This window comes from Thalassophryne amazonica, chromosome 16 (genome assembly GCF_902500255.1).
Source record: "Thalassophryne amazonica chromosome 16, fThaAma1.1, whole genome shotgun sequence".
NCBI classification, from domain to species: Eukaryota; Metazoa; Chordata; class Actinopteri; order Batrachoidiformes; family Batrachoididae; genus Thalassophryne; species Thalassophryne amazonica.
Genome location: NC_047118.1, coordinates 1,184,804 through 1,202,513, shown reverse-complemented (window position 1 = coordinate 1,202,513; position 17,710 = coordinate 1,184,804). Strand labels below are relative to the sequence as shown.

The 17,710-nt window shown below is 44.3% G+C and overlaps 1 protein-coding gene and 1 long non-coding RNA gene across 2 annotated transcripts in view; one reads left to right on the top strand and one right to left on the bottom strand.

Moving 5' to 3' along the window:
• LOC117528500 overlaps positions 1-3,291 on the top strand; it is a 30,630-nt gene extending 27,339 nt beyond the window's left edge. Inside the window, exon 6 of the long non-coding RNA XR_004565786.1 lies at positions 3,282-3,291. This is a non-coding gene — a long non-coding RNA (uncharacterized LOC117528500). The remainder of the gene's footprint in view (positions 1-3,281) is intronic.
• Positions 3,292-3,657: 366 nt separating this feature from the next.
• The window catches only part of shank1 (SH3 and multiple ankyrin repeat domains 1), a 276,665-nt gene continuing 262,612 nt past the window's right edge, over positions 3,658-17,710 (bottom strand). Inside the window, exons 21-26 of the mRNA XM_034189594.1 lie at positions 10,626-10,652; positions 10,476-10,532; positions 10,195-10,310; positions 9,925-10,048; positions 5,307-8,802; positions 3,658-4,552 (exon numbers count right to left, since the gene is read on the bottom strand). Of these exons, the coding sequence (XP_034045485.1) occupies positions 3,658-4,552; positions 5,307-8,802; positions 9,925-10,048; positions 10,195-10,310; positions 10,476-10,532; positions 10,626-10,652 (4,715 nt within the window). The remainder of the gene's footprint in view (positions 4,553-5,306; positions 8,803-9,924; positions 10,049-10,194; positions 10,311-10,475; positions 10,533-10,625; positions 10,653-17,710) is intronic.

Sequence of the window (17,710 nt, the reverse complement as noted above, 5' to 3'; positions counted from 1 at the left end):
CTGTTTAGAACTACGCTTCCTCCTCACAGTCACCCAGTCGGCCTGCTTTCCCGGCTGCTCGGGATCTGCCAGGGGGTAACTAACGGCGGCTAAGCTACCTTGGTCCGCACCGACTACAGGGGCCTGGCTAGCTGTAGAATTTTCCATGGTGCGGAGCCGAGTCTCCAATTCGCCCAGCCTGGCCTCCAAAGCTACGAATAAGCTACACTTATTACAAGTACCGTTACTGCTAAAGGAGGCCGAGGAATAACTAAACATTTCACACCCAGAGCAGAAAAGTGCGGGAGAGACAGGAGAAGCCGCCATGCTAAATCGGCTAAGAGCTAGTAGCTGCGCTAAGCTAGCGGATTCCTAAAAACACGCAAAGTGAATAATGTGTAAATAATTTAGAGGTGATTCAGCAGAAGGAGTGCTTTAGTTAAGGCACGTGAAGATTACACTGGGAAACAAATCGTAATCTAGATAACTAGATCAATCTAACTGCGCAGATTAAACAGCTAACAGATACAGAAAAACACCGCTGTGCTCCGGAACAGGAAGTGATACAATACCGCAGTGAGAGCCAGCCAAACAAGGAAATTAAGACAAAAAGCAAAATAAGACAAACAAGCAAAATGAGCCAAACAAGGAAATTAAGACAAAAAGCAAAATAAGACAAACAAGCAAAATGAGCCAAACAAGGAAATTAAGACAAAAAGCAAAATAAGACAAACAAGCAAAACAAGAAAAATGAGCCAAACAAGGAAATTAAGACAAAAAGCAAAATAAGACAAACAAGCAAAATGAGCCAAACAAGGAAATTAAGACAAAAAGCAAAATAAGACAAACAAGCAAAATGAGCCAAACAAGGAAATTAAGACAAAAAGCAAAATAAGACAAACAAGCAAAATGAGCCAAACAAGGAAATTAAGCCAACAAGCAAAATAAGACAAACAAGCAAAATAAGACAAACAAGGAAACTAAGACAAACAAGCAAAATGAGCAAAGTAAAGCAGCTTTAATGATTTGCATTTAATATATTTTATATTTCTGCAGCAATTACATAAAAACATAACATGCATCACATCTCTCATTTTTGTGTTTACAACTATTGTAAAATCATGCTGGGGGTGGGATATTTGAGGTTTAGACAAAACTAGACCCATTTTAAGCCTTATTTTGGCAGTCAAGCAGATGCTTGAAAAAATAGTCAGGAATACTTCATCCAGACTGTCCTATAAAATACGGATTTCAAGAAAAATCCTGAAAATTCTGATGCATTCGTGAGGACACTGACATTTTGAGCAGTTTCTAGCCTGTGCACCTGAAACATGTTTGCACCACAGTAAAACACCAGTCCACCACCTTGAAGGACATCCCCAATATGTGGCTGTAGGATGGAGGAGGAGTTACAAGCGAGGAACCATTGATGCATCCTTGAACACGCCCCTTTATTGGACATCTGTCATTGATGATCTGCTGCAGCTCACTAGCACAGACCAAAATCACAACAGTGGGTCTCATGCAAGAACCAACATAGTTTTTCATATTTTGAGAGGGTTTTTTTATGAACAAAATTTACGAGTGGTCCAGACCTGCCGTAGGACTCGTGCACATAGTGCAACAGACAAATCAGGGGACGGCATAAATCTGTCTGGAGGAAGTTCTCAAAAACTGAGTGAACATGCAAGAAGGACATGAGTGAGGGGAGCCACCAAGACATCATCTGGACATCATCACATTGTCTTTTGACCTCCACATTAGAGATATTATGAGGACTGCTTTCTTCCACCTGCAAAACATAGCGATCCTGTCTATGGCTGACACAGTGACCCTGATTCATGCGTTTCGTTTGTCTCTTCTAGATTGGACTACTGCAATGTTCTATTTTCTGGTTTACCGCAGCCCAGCATTAGGGGTCTACAACTGGTTTAAAATTCTGCCGCCAGAGTTTGACAAGAAGCAGAAAGTTCAACCATATGACACCCATTATGGTGTCTCTTCACCGGCTTTCTGTCCCTGTGAGGTCAGATTTTCCAGCCAGCGATCACCTTAGGGGAGGTGATGATCTAGTGGTTAAGTGTTGGGCTTCAGACCAGAGGATCCTCCGTTCAAAACACAGCCAGACCCGAAAATCACTAAGGGCACTTGGGCAAGGTCTTTAACCCCCTTGTGGCTCCCGTTGTGTGTAGTGAGCACCTTGTATAGCAACACCCTGACATCAGTGTGTGAATGGGTAAATGCGAGGCATCATTGTAAAGTGCTCTGATCTTCTGATGTAGATGAAAAAGCGTTATATACAGTTGCGCTCAAAAGTTTACATACCCTGGCAGAATTTCTTTTTTGGTCATTTTTCAGAGAATATAAATGATAACACAAAAACTTGTTTTTCCCTCATGGTTAATGTCTGGATGAAGCCATTTATTGTCAAACAATCATGTTTCCTCCTTTCAAATCATAATGACAACAAAAATGGCCCAAATGACCCTGATCAAAAGTTCCCATCCCCCTGTTCTTAATACTGTTTGTTGCCCCCTTTAACATCACTGACAGCTTGGAGTCTTTTGTAGTCGTTGTGGATGAGACTCTCTGATGGTGAAGCTGCCACTCAATATGTCTTGGACTTTATTTACAATAGTGATGAAGAAATACAAACAGTATGACACGCTACGGTAAAATCCTCCTCTATACCACTTCATCATGAAGTTGTATAACTGGAGCTCTGACAGAGTGACCATCGGGTTCTTGGTCACCTCCCTGACTAAGGTCCTTCTTCCCTGATGGATCTGAACTTCTTCCATTTACAGATGATGGAGTCCTGTGCTCATTGGGATCTTCAAAGCAGCAGAAATGTTTCTGTTCCCTTCCCCAGATTTGTGTCTCCAGACAATCCTGTCTCTGAGGTCTATAGACAATTCTTTTGACTTCATGCTTGGTTTGTGCTCTGACTGTCAACTGTGGGACCTTATATGTAGACAGGTGTGTGTCTTTCCAAATCATGTCCAATCAATTGAATTTACTCCAGGTGGACTCCAGTTAAACTGCAGAAACATCTCAAGGATGATCAGTGGAAACAGGAGGCACCTGAGCTCAAGTTTAAGCTTCATGGCAAAGACTGTGAATACTTATGGACCTGTGATTGCTTATTTTTTATTTTTAATAAATTTGCAAAAGTTAAAAAAACAAAAGAAAAACATTTTTCACATTGTCATTATGGGATGTTGTGTGTACAATTTTGAAGGGAAAACATGAATTTACTCAATTTTGGAATAAGGCTGTAACGTAACAAAATGTGGAAAAAGTGAAGTGCTGTGAATACTTTCTGGATGCTCCGTAGAAAAGAAACACAGAACATCTGTTCTCAGGGAGTATCAGCTAACATCCACCACCAGAAAAACAATTAAGAGTCTTTGGCAGATTGAAGGTCAACCTGCATGTTAATTTGGCACAGGTTTTACAGCGGATGCCCTTCCTGACTCGACTCCACATTGCATGAATGGACAGGGATGAATGAATGAATCGGGAACCTTCCAATCTGGAAACAAGCGCACTAACCATTTGGCCACCACCCCTAAAAAAATTTAAATAATAAGCACATCCTGCTGTCTTTGACCGCATCATTAACATGCATTTTATAAAATACCTGAGCAGATTAATTTGACAATAAACATCTTCGTCCTACCTGTCAATGACACTCCTCAGGGCTCGTTCTATATTCATGCGATGGCCCACCCGCGTCACCCCCAAATCCAGGTAATCCTCCTTGGTCAGGGAGGGCAGGTGGGTGCCGTCAATTTCGTTGTCCAGGAAACGCTCTCTGTGCTCGCCCAAATTCAGGTACCCAAGCCAGTCTGCAACATCGTACTTGGTCCAGTAGGGCAGCGGCTTGGAGGCAAAGGGCTTAGTAGGAGACGGGGGAGGGAGATGGGGGTAACTCAGGCAGGTGGGTGGAGGGAGAGGGTGCAAGGGTGGAGAAGAGGTCCCAGACAGGAAATGAGTTGGAGAGAGGGAACGAGAAACAACCAAGGTGGAGTTTGGTGGAGGAGGTGCTCCTGAAGGTGCAAACAGGGGAGGAGAAGGGGAGAAGTACGGATCTCCCAACGGATTTCCAGGTGATGGTGGTGTGATGGAACCTCTGAGGTCGTACATGGCGCTGTAAAGAGGTGAAGTAGGGAGAAGTGGAAGTGACGAGGGCCGTGGTGGTCCCATCTTGGGCCTCTCTGAGGGTGAGATGAGGGGGCTGGGAGCTCGCCTCCGCTGGAGGAGGTGGGATTCCGCTTTGCGAGACTCTCGACTGGGAATGAACTGGAATTCCAAAGCTTTGGTTCGGTATACAGGTCTGTGTTTGGGGGAGGTGGGGTAGGGGGAGTAAGATGTTGGGGAGAGCGGGGAATGTGAACGAGGAGGCTGAGATGCAGCTGGCGGTTGAGGTGATGGAGAACGGCCCCAGCTGGGGTACTGGGAGGCAGGGGTGGGGGACGGGGACAGCGATGGCTGTGACAACGAGATGGGAGATGGTGACTGGGATCGGACCGAGGGCGGGCTTAGAGCTGACGCAGAGTCTTCTGAAAACCTGAATGAAAATAGAAAATTATTTATAGTACCAAAAAAAAAAAAAAAAAAAAAAATGGTGAAAAACTGTCAATTTCAGTTTGTACAGGGGTCAGATGTTAAAGGTGCTCGATAAAAATGACTGGTTGCACAAATAAAATAATTAATGGAATAGTTTTGACCATGAGACTGTTTGGTCTCCGAAGTACAGTAAAGGTCAACAAGGTTGATGTCCATTTGATTATATGACATGTGACATGTGTTACCCCATAACTCGATAACTAAGCGTGGCACATGGTGCAAACTGCTACTTCTTAAAACCCTTTTAGTTTTTAAATTTTAACCCCTGTGTAATTCTTCATTGACCCCTACCTGGCTACAGCGACCACCCTGGAAGGCCACCATACATTTTGTGTAGGACATCTTACACTGAGGCTGGACTGTAAGTACTGTTTAGTCCCCTTAAGTGGGAGTGATTTGGTGAAAATTGTCTACTGGCTCATGGACTATAAATGGAGGTTCGTGTTACCTGTTTATGCTTCTGAGCAAGACACATGGAGGAAAAACAGTCAGGGACATTAAAATAAGTAGATTTACACAGTACGGACAAAGCTTTTAGACTAGACCCCACAGGCCTGAACATCAATCACAGAAGGTAGAGCACCTACAGACACACACTCAGACAGAATCACAATTCTGTGCATCAGCAGCAACATAAACCCAAGCTCAGGCTGTGCAGGCAAGAGAAGATGGACACAGTGTGGCCTGCTGTGTACCTGTGTCTGCTCAGTGGTCTCTGGCTGCTCCAGCTCTCTTTGCTTCTTTGCTGCAGTTTGCTGCTCAGTTCATTGATGATGCTGGGCTTCATACTGGACGCAGGAGGGTAAATCTTCTTCCCCTCTAAAAGCGTCCCTGATTGGCCTCCTCCTTCGCTGGACATTTGTCCCTCGCCCCACAGAGGCTTCATATCAGGGGTGCGTGGGCGATCAAAGTACGGAGAGGTGGGTCGTCCCAAATTCTGTATGTCCCTCAATCCGTACCCATCCTGTGCGCTCTCATCCTCCGTCACTCCCTCCTCGATGTCATCCTCCTCTTGATCGTCCCTCCGTCTGTGGGAGTGGAAGGAGGCGGGGGCGGTGCTGGTCTGTCTGTGTAGGTCACCAGCACGACTGCCTTCTCTGTACCGACTGGTTTTTGGGTAGGTGGATGCTGTTGCTGTGGCATTTTGCATTTCAAAACTTTGTCCATCCAGATAACTCATATAAGACTCCAGAAAATCTCCACCTCCCCTTTCTGATTCTGCAGTCCCACCTCCCCCGGCCACCCGCCCCGCAGTTCCTGTTCTGTCCCCCCTGCTACCACTCAGAGCCAGGATGCTATCCAGGTGGTGGTCACTGCTGCTGCGGCTGTCCAGTTCTTCAATCCCAGAGTCGATAACCGTCTCCTGGGACTCACCTTTCTTTGCAGCTGGGGGAGGACGGTGGTGCTCCCCCATTCTGCGACTGCTCGTGATTGTGGTGGAAGGAGTCGTGTGTGTGGTATGTGTCCGCTCCTGGTAGAGCTGAGTGGAGGTGCTTGTTGTGGTGGCAGCAGCGGCGGTGGTAGCAGCACAGCTAGCGGTCGTGGCGAGGGAGGCGGTGCCCCGGTGTGGAGCAGAGGTGGCAGCGGTAGAGGAGGGCAAGGGGGGACCACGATAGGCTGAGGGTGGTGCAACTGCATGTGTAGCAGATGTCGTTGTGTGAGTGCTGTTGTATAAGTGGTGCGGGTGGGATATGGAGAAGGGTCTATGATAGCCAGGTGGAGGTGGTGGTGAAACAGATGGAGCAGGTGGGGCACCTGCTATCGATGTGGGCTGAAGGGCCGAGGGTGAGGGAGGGGGCGGAGGGTTTGGCGATGTTTGTGAGGGTGAGAGAGCAGACTGAGTCAGGTTGGCGACCTCACTGTCATAAGACGTGAGGCTGGATGCAGTGGAGTCCCCTGCCTGTGGTGAGGGGAGGGGTGTATGGGCAGGAAATCCACTTATAAAAGGTTCCTTTTGGGGCGGTGGAGGGGGTGGAGGTGGTGGAGGAGGAGGAGGTGGTGGTGGAGGTGGTGGGACCTGCCGCTGGCAGGATGTCAGGCTATTGCGGAGCAGCCCATGTTGAGAGTACCCTGACATTCCTCCTATCCCCCTGTCAAAACTATTAGCAAACTCTAAGGGAGGAGGAAGAGGGTCTGCGTAGACAAACTCATCGTCTGCATCAACTGAGGGGGCAGGAGGCGGGAGAACCATTAGTCCACTCCCAGTGCTCCCAGTAGTGTTCACTGTCTGTTGGGTACTGGTAGGCTCAGAAGAGGAAGGGGCGAGGGAACGATTATAGGCATCAGCTTGACTTTCCATCCTGAGAAAAGATGGCCTCTGAGGCTGCTGGGATGTCTGCTGACCGGTGTTATCAGTGGGATCTGCGTTAGAACCGACCTGCCCTGCTCTCCTCATGTAACCTTCCCTTTCTTTGTCCAGTTCTCTTTCTCTTGACCTTTCTCTCTCCCGTTCCTTGTAGGATGGTTGATAGGGCTGAGCCTGATAGTGGGTAGTGTGGACTGTTTGATCCTCAGAGAAGCGAACCCGTAGACCTTCTCGAGCCCCTCCACCTTCCCGTTCCCTCTCGCCCCCACCACCATCCTCACTCCAAACATTTCCCCCTCCTCTCAGAATTCTGGGTGATGGTGGACGGCCAACAGTAGGTGTGGTAGCAGCCAGAGAAGAGGACGTTACCAGGTAGGAGGAGCTGGAAGACTGGGCAGCAGATGATACTGGCTGAGAGGTGACCGCAGATGAAGGAAAGACGATGGTGGACATTTGACGACTGAAGTGGTGCTCAGTTCCCCTCCTTAACCTGCTGTCATCCCGAAGAGCACGCTCCCTGGCTGCTAGAGCTAGGCCCAGTGGTGATGTGGGGTCAAGAGCCTTCCCAGTTAGTGGGTGAATGAAGGTAGTGGTGGTAGAAGTTGCTGGCTGTCTACCTGCTGCTGTGTACAAGTCTGTAGGAACAGACTTAGGCTGATAGTCTAAAGCAGGTGAGGAGTACTCAGGTAGACCGAAAGCTGGAGGCATACTGCGGGTGTAATGGATGAATGTGTCTCCAGAGAACATCCCTTCATCAATAGACTTGGAAGGACGCAGCCTTATGGATGAACCTTCAGACTGTGTGCTGAGCTGCTGCTGTGACACCTGAGTCCTTATTATACCTCCATCTCCTCCCATTCCATCAGTCACTGCCAAGAGACCCACATCTTCTTCAGCGGACATGAACAAGGAGGCACTCTTTCTGCGGGCTTCATGGAATCGCTCCCTATCTCGACGAGCTGCACCAACGATTGCAGCCCCAAACTGGCTGGTAAAGTCCAAATTATCTGGAGCTCGAATGGAAGGCAAGGATGGAGGTGGTGGTGCTGGAATGGAAGGTGGGGCAGGAGGCTGTGGAGCAGAAGTAGAAGAAGGAGGACCATGGGATGTTTTCACTTCATCTGCCTCTCCTGAAGCAGGACCATCAGCCTCCACACTGCTACCCTGGCTGCTGCGCCCGCTGCTGCTCGTTGAAGGAGCCTTGACAATGATGGTGGGAATGGGAATGGAACTTTTTTCCATTGAGTCCTTGCTGCCCAGTGTACCCTGGCCTATGCGCAGATCTTCTACCTTGGATTGCTTCACCAGGGGGCCCTTACCTCTTCGTATGCCTGCTTTAGGTACTCCTGATCCAGTCCCAGCTGCACTGCAGTCTGCTCGCTGGGGTTGACTCTGGGTAGCCTGTTGCTGCTGGGGCATAACTGTAGCGATGCTGGATGGGGGAACAGCAGTGCTGTAGCCTCTCCTAAGAACTGCTGCCTTTGCCCCTCCACCAGATCCAACACCCTCCCCGGTATAGGCAACCTTCCGTGAGGCAGTCCTGCTTTGTGCAGTGTGTGCAGCTGCAAGGGCATATGGGGTCGAGTGGTCCAGCCCTCCAGGCCCGGTGCTTGGACCACCTGCTCTCTCTCTGCTCCCGTGGGTAAAGTGAACTCCCTGGGAGTAGGGCTGGTAGTGTGAAGCAGTTGATGTTGACTGAGACATGAAGACAGAGGGCTGCTGAGATGATTTAGCTCGCCAACCAAGTGGTGGAGCAGAAGACAAAGGAGGGTCTGGAGGAGCCGTGGTTGGAGGTGGGGGGATTTCATCTGCGCCGGGTACTGACAGACTGCGGGCAAACTTCATGGCAGGAGGATGCAGGAACTGTTTCTCCTCCTCGGGTACCCCTGTGTTACAGCATCCACAGATGGAAAGAGCAATACACAGGGATGAAACACAGATTCAAAAGGTTAGTTCAAAACACGATCGTGAAAAGAAGAACGGCAAGAGGGCAGAAAAAGTGCAACAAGAAACAATAAAGCTGAGGGTGTGCTGTCAAAATCTACCTGCCCATCTACCTGCCAATGAGTCTGTCCTCAGATTTTTTTTTTTTAATGTTAGTGTGTCAGGCAGTTAGTTAGTTAGTTAGTTAGTTAGTCTCATACATTCAGGGACACAATTGCAAGTTGATTTGTGGCTGTCAGTCCATCTTATTTTCACAAAAATAACATTGCAAATAAGTAAACAGTTGACACTGCACATTTGAGCAGCTTTTGTCACCATGGGTGATAGTGGGTGATATGAGCATTTCAGGGCTTCTGGTACATTTTCTACTTGTAACCCAAAATTCAGTAAAAAAAAAAAAAAAAAAAGGTATTTATAAATGTCAGAAAAGTTTGATTTTTTTTTTTACCTTAGAGCTTTGACCTCCCAGTATTAATGTATAAAAATTTATATTTTGAAAGTTTTACGGTTCTTAAGTTTTACCATGCATAAGTATGCTGGAAGTATGTATGGAAGGACGGAATTTCTCCTGACAAGCACAATTTACAGTTTTGAAAGTAACATCTGGACAGCAGTATTTTCTTGGGTTGGTAGAGAACATGCAGCTGTTACCAAGGGAGATTTAGAAAAGGGCAAATTTTTGCTTACGGAAATACAATCGCAGCACATTTTTAACGGTAAGGCCAGATTTTGCTGTCATTGGAATTCCATGACTGTAGAATTGCCCAAAAGCCTTAATAAGCATTAAGCACCCATCTAGAAAAAAGACAACAGAATAAAAGAAGGTTTGTGACGTGTTAATATAACAGATAGTAGCACAAACAGTATTCTACTTTCCCTCTGAAGCAGAGCACAAGTACAGACAGATAAACAGATACACGTACAGCACATGATCGGCTATAAATACAAGATGTGCACACTATTGGCCACAAACAGACAAGTCAGCACAGTGTCGACCTCTGCTGGTCTGGAGGACAGACAGACAGGCAGAGGGAGGGGCAAACAGAAATAACAGACAACCTCACCGATGGATTTCTGCCGCAGCATACCGTGCGGTGGGGCGTAACCCGATGTGTACTGACCATGGTCAAAACCAAGGCCCAGCCCAGAGGACATCATTCCCATCTCAGACTGATCCGCGTAGTTTGGCTGATGAACATTCAGAGAAAGTAGAAAAACAAAATGCATGAATAATTTCAAAGTGTCTCTTCCGTTAGAGTTATATTTTATTACGTTAAAGAAATCATATATTTCAGGTGAAGTTAATTCTTTAGTACAAATCAAGTCAAGCACACCTCGTTGCCGTAGAAACTTCGTCCCCTGTCTCGTTTTGGCCCCTGGCCCCGTGTCACCGGTGCCTCGTTGTTGCTGATTGTCTGCTGAGCTGCGGCAAGAATTTCATCAAGTTTATCTGAGTGGAAACAGGGAAAGACAGAGACAGAGAAGAGAGGGACAAACGGCAATGAAACAGAAAAATGTACCGCAACAAAGACAGAAACGATGAAGCACAGAAGGGAAACACACTCGGAAGTGGACGAGAGAGGGGTGAAGAGATTCAGCAGGAACAACCACTTACTCAGAGCCATCTGGTAGACTGTCCTCTTCTTCTCTGTCACCTGGGATGATTCGAATTCTGAAAGAAAGAAATGGAGTAAGTGACATATTGGACAGTCCAAAGTCCTTCTGGACAGACAAAAACATTTTGTGAAAGTGGACGAAAGCCTACCGGATTTGTTTTTCCAAGGGGTAGCAGCTGGAAGGAGGACAAAAGGAGACTTAAGTTTTAGCAGGGTTGTTTTAGCAGTGAGTAGGGTTGGGTATCAGGAACTTGTTCTTTCGGGTATCGTTAGGAATTGATTCGATCCACCGACATCAATAGCCTTTTTACTTAATGATTCCCTTATTGATTCTTCAGAGTGGCTGATGATTTTGAGGGTGTTTGTCAGGAAAATGGTCATTTCTCTACGTTGATTGCAGAGGTGGACATCAGCACTTTTTCGATACATTCCACTGTGACAGAAAATTTTGCCATGAAAAGAGTTGCAGTGAAATTCATACCGTGTTGAAGCCTCACAGGACATGTTGTAACATGCCCACCTCTTCCACCATTTGGAAGATTCAGACGGCTTTTGGTGGCTTTTCAGTCATGTGACTATCCGAGAAATTGTGGAAAAGGTGGGCAAGTCACAGCATGTCCTGTGAGGCTTCAACGCAGTGGCGCTTTTGCTCCATCAGCAGCTTTGTGCCGAAGCCATCGGCATGAATTTCACAGCCACTCTTTTCATGGCCAAATCTCTGTCACAGTGGAATGTGCCAAAAAAGTGCTGATGTTCACCTCTTCCGCAATTTCTCGGATAGTCACATGACGGTCCCACATCACCACAGCGTTCACTTTGGAATGATTTGGTCATTTCAGCATGTTGATGGCCGCCCGCAGTGCAGCACGCTCTCCACCATTGTGCGGCCATCTTTAAACCGGTTGTACCGCTCCTTAATCTGTGTGATGCCCAGAGGATCGTCACCGAAAGCCGTCTGAATAATCCGAATGGTTTCCAGCTGGCTGTCGCCCAGTTTGTGGCAAAATTTGATGCAGTCGCGCTGCTCCAGTCGTTCTGCCATTTCCTTGCAAAGAAAAAATGATGAGAGACTCCACCCATCCTCACACAAAGGCTGCTTACAAGCAAATGACGCAACTGACAGGCGTGAAAAAAATCACGCATGCGCACGAAGGTTCAAGGTTGGCTCATGCAAGCACACGTGATTCAAATCCATCAGGTTTTTGAAAAAAATAAAAAGGTCGGATACTTTTCTAACAGACCTCGTATTTGGAACAGCTTAAAGGTAATTATTTGTAATGTTTTAATAGCTTGGTAAAACAGAGGGAGGGATTTAACATCTTGTTATAATGAATCAGATGAGGCACACTCTGTGCGCGCTGATGCAATGACTTGCGCTCAAAACGAGCATTTAGGCAGAACGGCAGCTCGCAAAAGAGTGATTTTGCAATCAATAATGGACAGACACAAAGTTAAAAGTTGGATCACGTTGTCAAAATGACTGTATAAGCCTCGGAAGAAATAAAGCCAGTGAGAGGAAGCACAGAATTGACTGTCCAGGAATGTGTGGTTTGGTTCTAGTTGGTCTGCTGCATTTAATGACTTTGGAACCAGTGGTGGGCACAGTTCCGATAATCCAATAACAGATAATTATCGAACATAATGTTTTCATTATCGGATTATCTTTTTAGATAACTTTAAAAACCATTATCGGACTAATTATCTTCCAATAAATTTTTGTCCATAAGTAAACAAAGCTGAGCAGTGGCAAACATTTTTAAAATTTAAAATCAGTTGAGCACCTACTTGTTAAAAGTTTCCTAACAGATGTATAGTTCCACCCTCTGTAAACAGAAAAGAGCTGCTTCCAGGAGAAACTACTCCATCCTCTGCAGGCAAAGGAGAACTGGTCTCACACACACACACACAAAAAAATCATTTCCTTTAACACCATACTGATACGCTGACAATATCACCCAAGTCATCCAGAGGCATACATTTTTAACTTATGGTTCAAATTTTAACCAAACTAATTTTGGACAAGTTATTTAAAATTACTGTCATGTCTGAAGTTTTATAAAGCGAAAATATCAGATATATGTTTTAGTTTTAAAGTAATGTGCTAATTTTTAAGGTTTTAGTGAGCACATGCTGTGCCCAGCAGTGCATTATGGGTAGGATAGGGTAATCTCAGTACGTTCACGACAGGACAAATGCATTTCAGACACTCTGATCAGGCTCCATGGACAGCAGCATTAAACTCTAGTGTCTAAAACTCTCGTGAATATATTCTCTGGGTTTATAGATGACGTCATTACCCCATCCCCGTAGAGACGGTGCCTGCTCCCAGACTACCAATAACCAGCAAAAATCTATTTAAGCATAAAAATTCAAAAAGAAAAAATAATATAGCACCTTCAACTGCACCACAGACTAAAACAGTTAAATGTGGTCTATTAAACATTAGGTCTCTCTCTTTTAAGTCCCTGTTGGTAAATGATATAATAATTGATCAACATATTGATTTATTCTGCCTTACAGAAACCTGGTTACAGCAGGATGAATATGTTAGTTTAAATGAGTCAACACCCCCGAGTCACACTAACTGTCAGAATGCTCGTAGCACGGGCCGGGGCGGAGGATTAGCAGCAATCTTCCATTCCAGCTTATTAATTAATCAAAAACCCAGACAGAGCTTTAATTCATTTGAAAGCTTGACTCTTAGTCTTGTCCATCCAAATTGGAAGTCCCAAAAACCAGTTTTATTTGTTATTATCTATCGTCCACCTGGTCGTTACTGTGAGTTTCTCTGTGAATTTTCAGACCTTTTGTCTGACTTAGTGCTTAGCTCAGATAAGATAATTATAGTGGGCGATTTTAACATCCACACAGATGCTGAGAATGACAGCCTCAACACTGCATTTAATCTATTATTAGACTCTATTGGCTTTGCTCAAAAAGTAAATGAGTCCACCCACCACTTTAATCATATCTTAGATCTTGTTCTGACTTATGGTATGGAAATAGAAGACTTAACAGTATTCCCTGAAAACTCCCTTCTGTCTGATCATTTCTTAATAACATTTACATTTACTCTGATGGACTACCCAGCAGTGGGGAATAAGTTTCATTACACTAGAAGTCTTTCAGAAAGCGCTGTAACTAGGTTTAAGGATATGATTCCTTCTTTATGTTCTCTAATGCCATATACCAACACAGTGCAGAGTAGCTACCTAAACTCTGTAAGTGAGATAGAGTATCTCGTCAATAGTTTTACATCCTCATTGAAGACAACTTTGGATGCTGTAGCTCCTCTAAAAAAGAGAGCTTTAAATCAGAAGTGCCTGACTCCGTGGTATAACTCACAAACTCGTAGCTTAAAGCAGATAACCCGTAAGTTGGAGAGGAAATGGCGTCTCACTAATTTAGAAGATCTTCACTTAGCCTGGAAAAAGAGTCTGTTGCTCTATAAAAAAGCCCTCCGTAAAGCTAGGACATTTTTCTACTCATCACTAATTGAAGAAAATAAGAACAACCCCAGGTTTCTTTTCAGCACTGTAGCCAGGCTGACAAAGAGTCAGAGCTCTATTGAGCTGAGTATTCCATTAACTTTAACTAGTAATGACTTCATGACTTTCTTTGCTAACAAAAGTTTAACTATTAGAGAAAAAAATTACTCATAACCATCCCAAAGACGTATCGTTATCTTTGGCTGCTTTCAGTGATGCCGGTATTTGGTTAGACTCTTTCTCTCCGATTGTTCTGTCTGAGTTATTTTCATTAGTTACTTCATCCAAACCATCAACATGTTTATTAGACCCCATTCCTACCAGGCTGCTCAAGGAAGCCCTACCATTATTTAATGCTTCGATCTTAAATATGATCAATCTATCTTTGTTAGTTGGCTATGTACCACAGGCTTTTAAGGTGGCAGTAATTAAACCATTACTTAAAAAGCCATCACTTGACCCAGCTATCTTAGCTAATTATAGGCCAATCTCCAACCTTCCTTTTCTCTCAAAAATTCTTGAAAGGGTAGTTGTAAAACAGCTAACTGATCATCTGCAGAGGAATGGTCTATTTGAAGAGTTTCAGTCAGGTTTTAGAATTCATCATAGTACAGAAACAGCATTAGTGAAGGTTACAAATGATCTTCTTATGGCCTCGGACAGTGGACTCATCTCTGTGCTTGTTCTGTTAGACCTCAGTGCTGCTTTTGATACTGTTGACCATAAAATTTTATTACAGAGATTAGAGCATGCCATAGGTATTAAAGGCACTGCGCTGCGGTGGTTTGATTCATATTTGTCTAATAGATTACAATTTGTTCATGTAAATGGGGAATCTTCTTCACAGACTAAAGTTAATTATGGAGTTCCACAAGGTTCTGTGCTAGGACCAATTTTATTCACTTTATACATGCTTCCCTTAGGCAGTATTATTAGACGGTATTGCTTAAATTTTCATTGTTACGCAGATGATACCCAGCTTTATCTATCCATGAAGCCAGAGGACACACACCAATTAGCTAAACTGCAGGATTGTCTTACAGACATAAAGACATGGATGACCTCTAATTTCCTGCTTTTAAACTCAGATAAAACTGAAGTTATTGTACTTGGCCCCACAAATCTTAGAAACATGGTGTCTTACCAGATCCTTACTCTGGATGGCATTACCCTGACCTCTAGTAATACTGTGAGAAATCTTGGAGTCATTTTTGATCAGGATATGTCATTCAAAGCGCATATTAAACAAATATGTAGGACTGCTTTTTTGCATTTACGCAATATCTCTAAAATCAGAAAGGTCTTGTCTCAGAGTGATGCTGAAAAACTAATTCATGCATTTATTTCCTCTAGGCTGGACTATTGTAATTCATTATTATCAGGTTGTCCTAAAAGTTCCCTAAAAAGCCTTCAGTTAATTCAAAATGCTGCAGCTAGAGTACTGACGGGGACTAGAAGGAGAGAGCATATCTCACCCATATTGGCCTCTCCATTGGCTTCCTGTTAATTCTAGAATAGAATTTAAAATTCTTCTTCTTACTTATAAGGTTTTGAATAATCAGGTCCCATCTTATCTTAGGGACCTCGTAGTACCATATCACCCCAATAGAGCACTTCGCTCTCAGACTGCAGGCTTACTTGTAGTTCCTAGGGTTTGTAAGAGTAGAATGGGAGGCAGAGCCTTCAGCTTTCAGGCTCCTCTCCTGTGGAACCAGCTCCCAATTCAGATCAGGGAGACAGACACCCTCTCTACTTTTAAGATTAGGCTTAAAACTTTCCTTTTTGCTAAAGCTTATAGTTAGGGCTGGATCAGGTGACCCTGAACCATTCCTTAGTTATGCTGCTATAGACGTAGACTGCTGGGGGGTTCCCATGATGCACTGTTTCTTTCTCTTTTTGCTCTGTATGCACCACTCTGCATTTAATCATTAGTGATCGATCTCTGCTCCCCTCCACAGCATGTCTTTTTCCTGGTTCTCTCCCTCAGCCCCAACCAGTCCCAGCAGAAGACTGCCCCTCCCTGAGCCTGGTTCTGCTGGAGGTTTCTTCCTGTTAAAAGGGAGTTTTTCCTTCCCACTGTAGCCAAGTGCTTGCTCACAGGGGGTCGTTTTGACCGTTGGGGTTTTACATAATTATTGTATGGCCTTGCCTTACAATATAAAGCGCCTTGGGGCAACTGTTTGTTGTGATTTGGCGCTATATAAAAAATTGATTGATTGATTGATGGTTATTGTATTTGCATTTGTTAAATTCCATCTTAAATGTAGCAGACACAGATTATCTGGAATTTTGTTTTGGCAAGTTTTCAAGGTCTCTACTGCCATCTACTGGCCAGTAGTGTTCATGGCAGTTCATGGCAGTATTCGTCCTGAAGCTGAGCAGACACTGTATGATATTTTAATCACTGTACTCGGTTTCAGTTCAAACTGTACAACAGAACTGCACGATCAGAGCGCCCGATTTATGTTCTCACACACATTGTACGTTCAAAAACCACACGTCGAACTCGTGTTTCCAGAAGCAAAACTTAAGCTTTTTTTTTTTTCAAACTTAATTTACAAAAACTCTTGATGGGAGACATTAAAGTTTAAAAACAAAACAACAACAAAAATGAAAAACATTACAAGACAGCCCTGCGGTGTTTGCACAGGCACAGTGCGAGCGGTTGGATGCTTGTAGCTCTTCAGCAGCAGGACAACCTCACGACGGCCGACCAGAATAATATCAAACAGGTTTGATTTTCATCTGAGCATACGATCGGCGATTAGGAGGTGGTCGTGAGATGTTAAACACAGCTTGTTACTCCATGTACACTTCACGATGCAGGATGCGCAATTAACCTGAAACTCGGTCCAAAACATTTTCGCACAAATGAAAAATCATCTGAAAAAGAGCCAAAACTCACACAGTGTAAATCCAACATTTATGTGTCAAGACAATATTGAGTGCACGTTTTACAACATCATCAAACATGCGCACGGCACTAATAAAACGTGCGCACATTCTCTCCACATGCAAAACATTTTGCAATGACACTTCCAGGGTTCCGTAAAAATGCCTATTTTTACAAATAAAAAATGGAATATTTTACGAAAGCACATTTATCTGTAAACACCAACACATGACACACGTCACATTAACGTGTTGGTTTACATAATGAATGACTGAACCAATCAGTGTTTAGCAGAGGCACTTTTACCCAGAATCCTTTGCGATCTGTCTGTTTGTTACAAAACCTCAGAATTAGTGCATTATTCAACATTAAAATATATATGTTATATTTTAACTTTGTACAAATGACAGAATTGACATTAATGGAGTTATTCTATCAGTATTCACACCAAACCAAAAGTCAGTATGACTTTATTTTCCAAGACCTCCGCCTGACCGGAGTGTTGTGATTGGTAGAGAGCTGGGCTTTGTGGCTGCTCTCAGGGTGCTTCTGTGCTGAGAGCCGTGTAGTAAATAAGAACTTCCAGCAGGGGACAAGATGTTCAAACATAGAAGTGTGGGCTCATTGTTTGGGTCTTCTGTCACTTTTGATGCTTCCAAATGTGATCGTGGTGTTAAAACTCAAATTCAGCTTGTTAGTAATTGCAAATGTACCAGAGAAAATACTGGAATTTATCAGTTATCTGTAACTTCCGATACATTTTTGGGTGGTTTATCTTTATCAAAGTTAACTTTTCAGTTATCTGATTATCTGTTATCAAAGTTAATTTTTTGGTTATCTGTGCCCACCACTG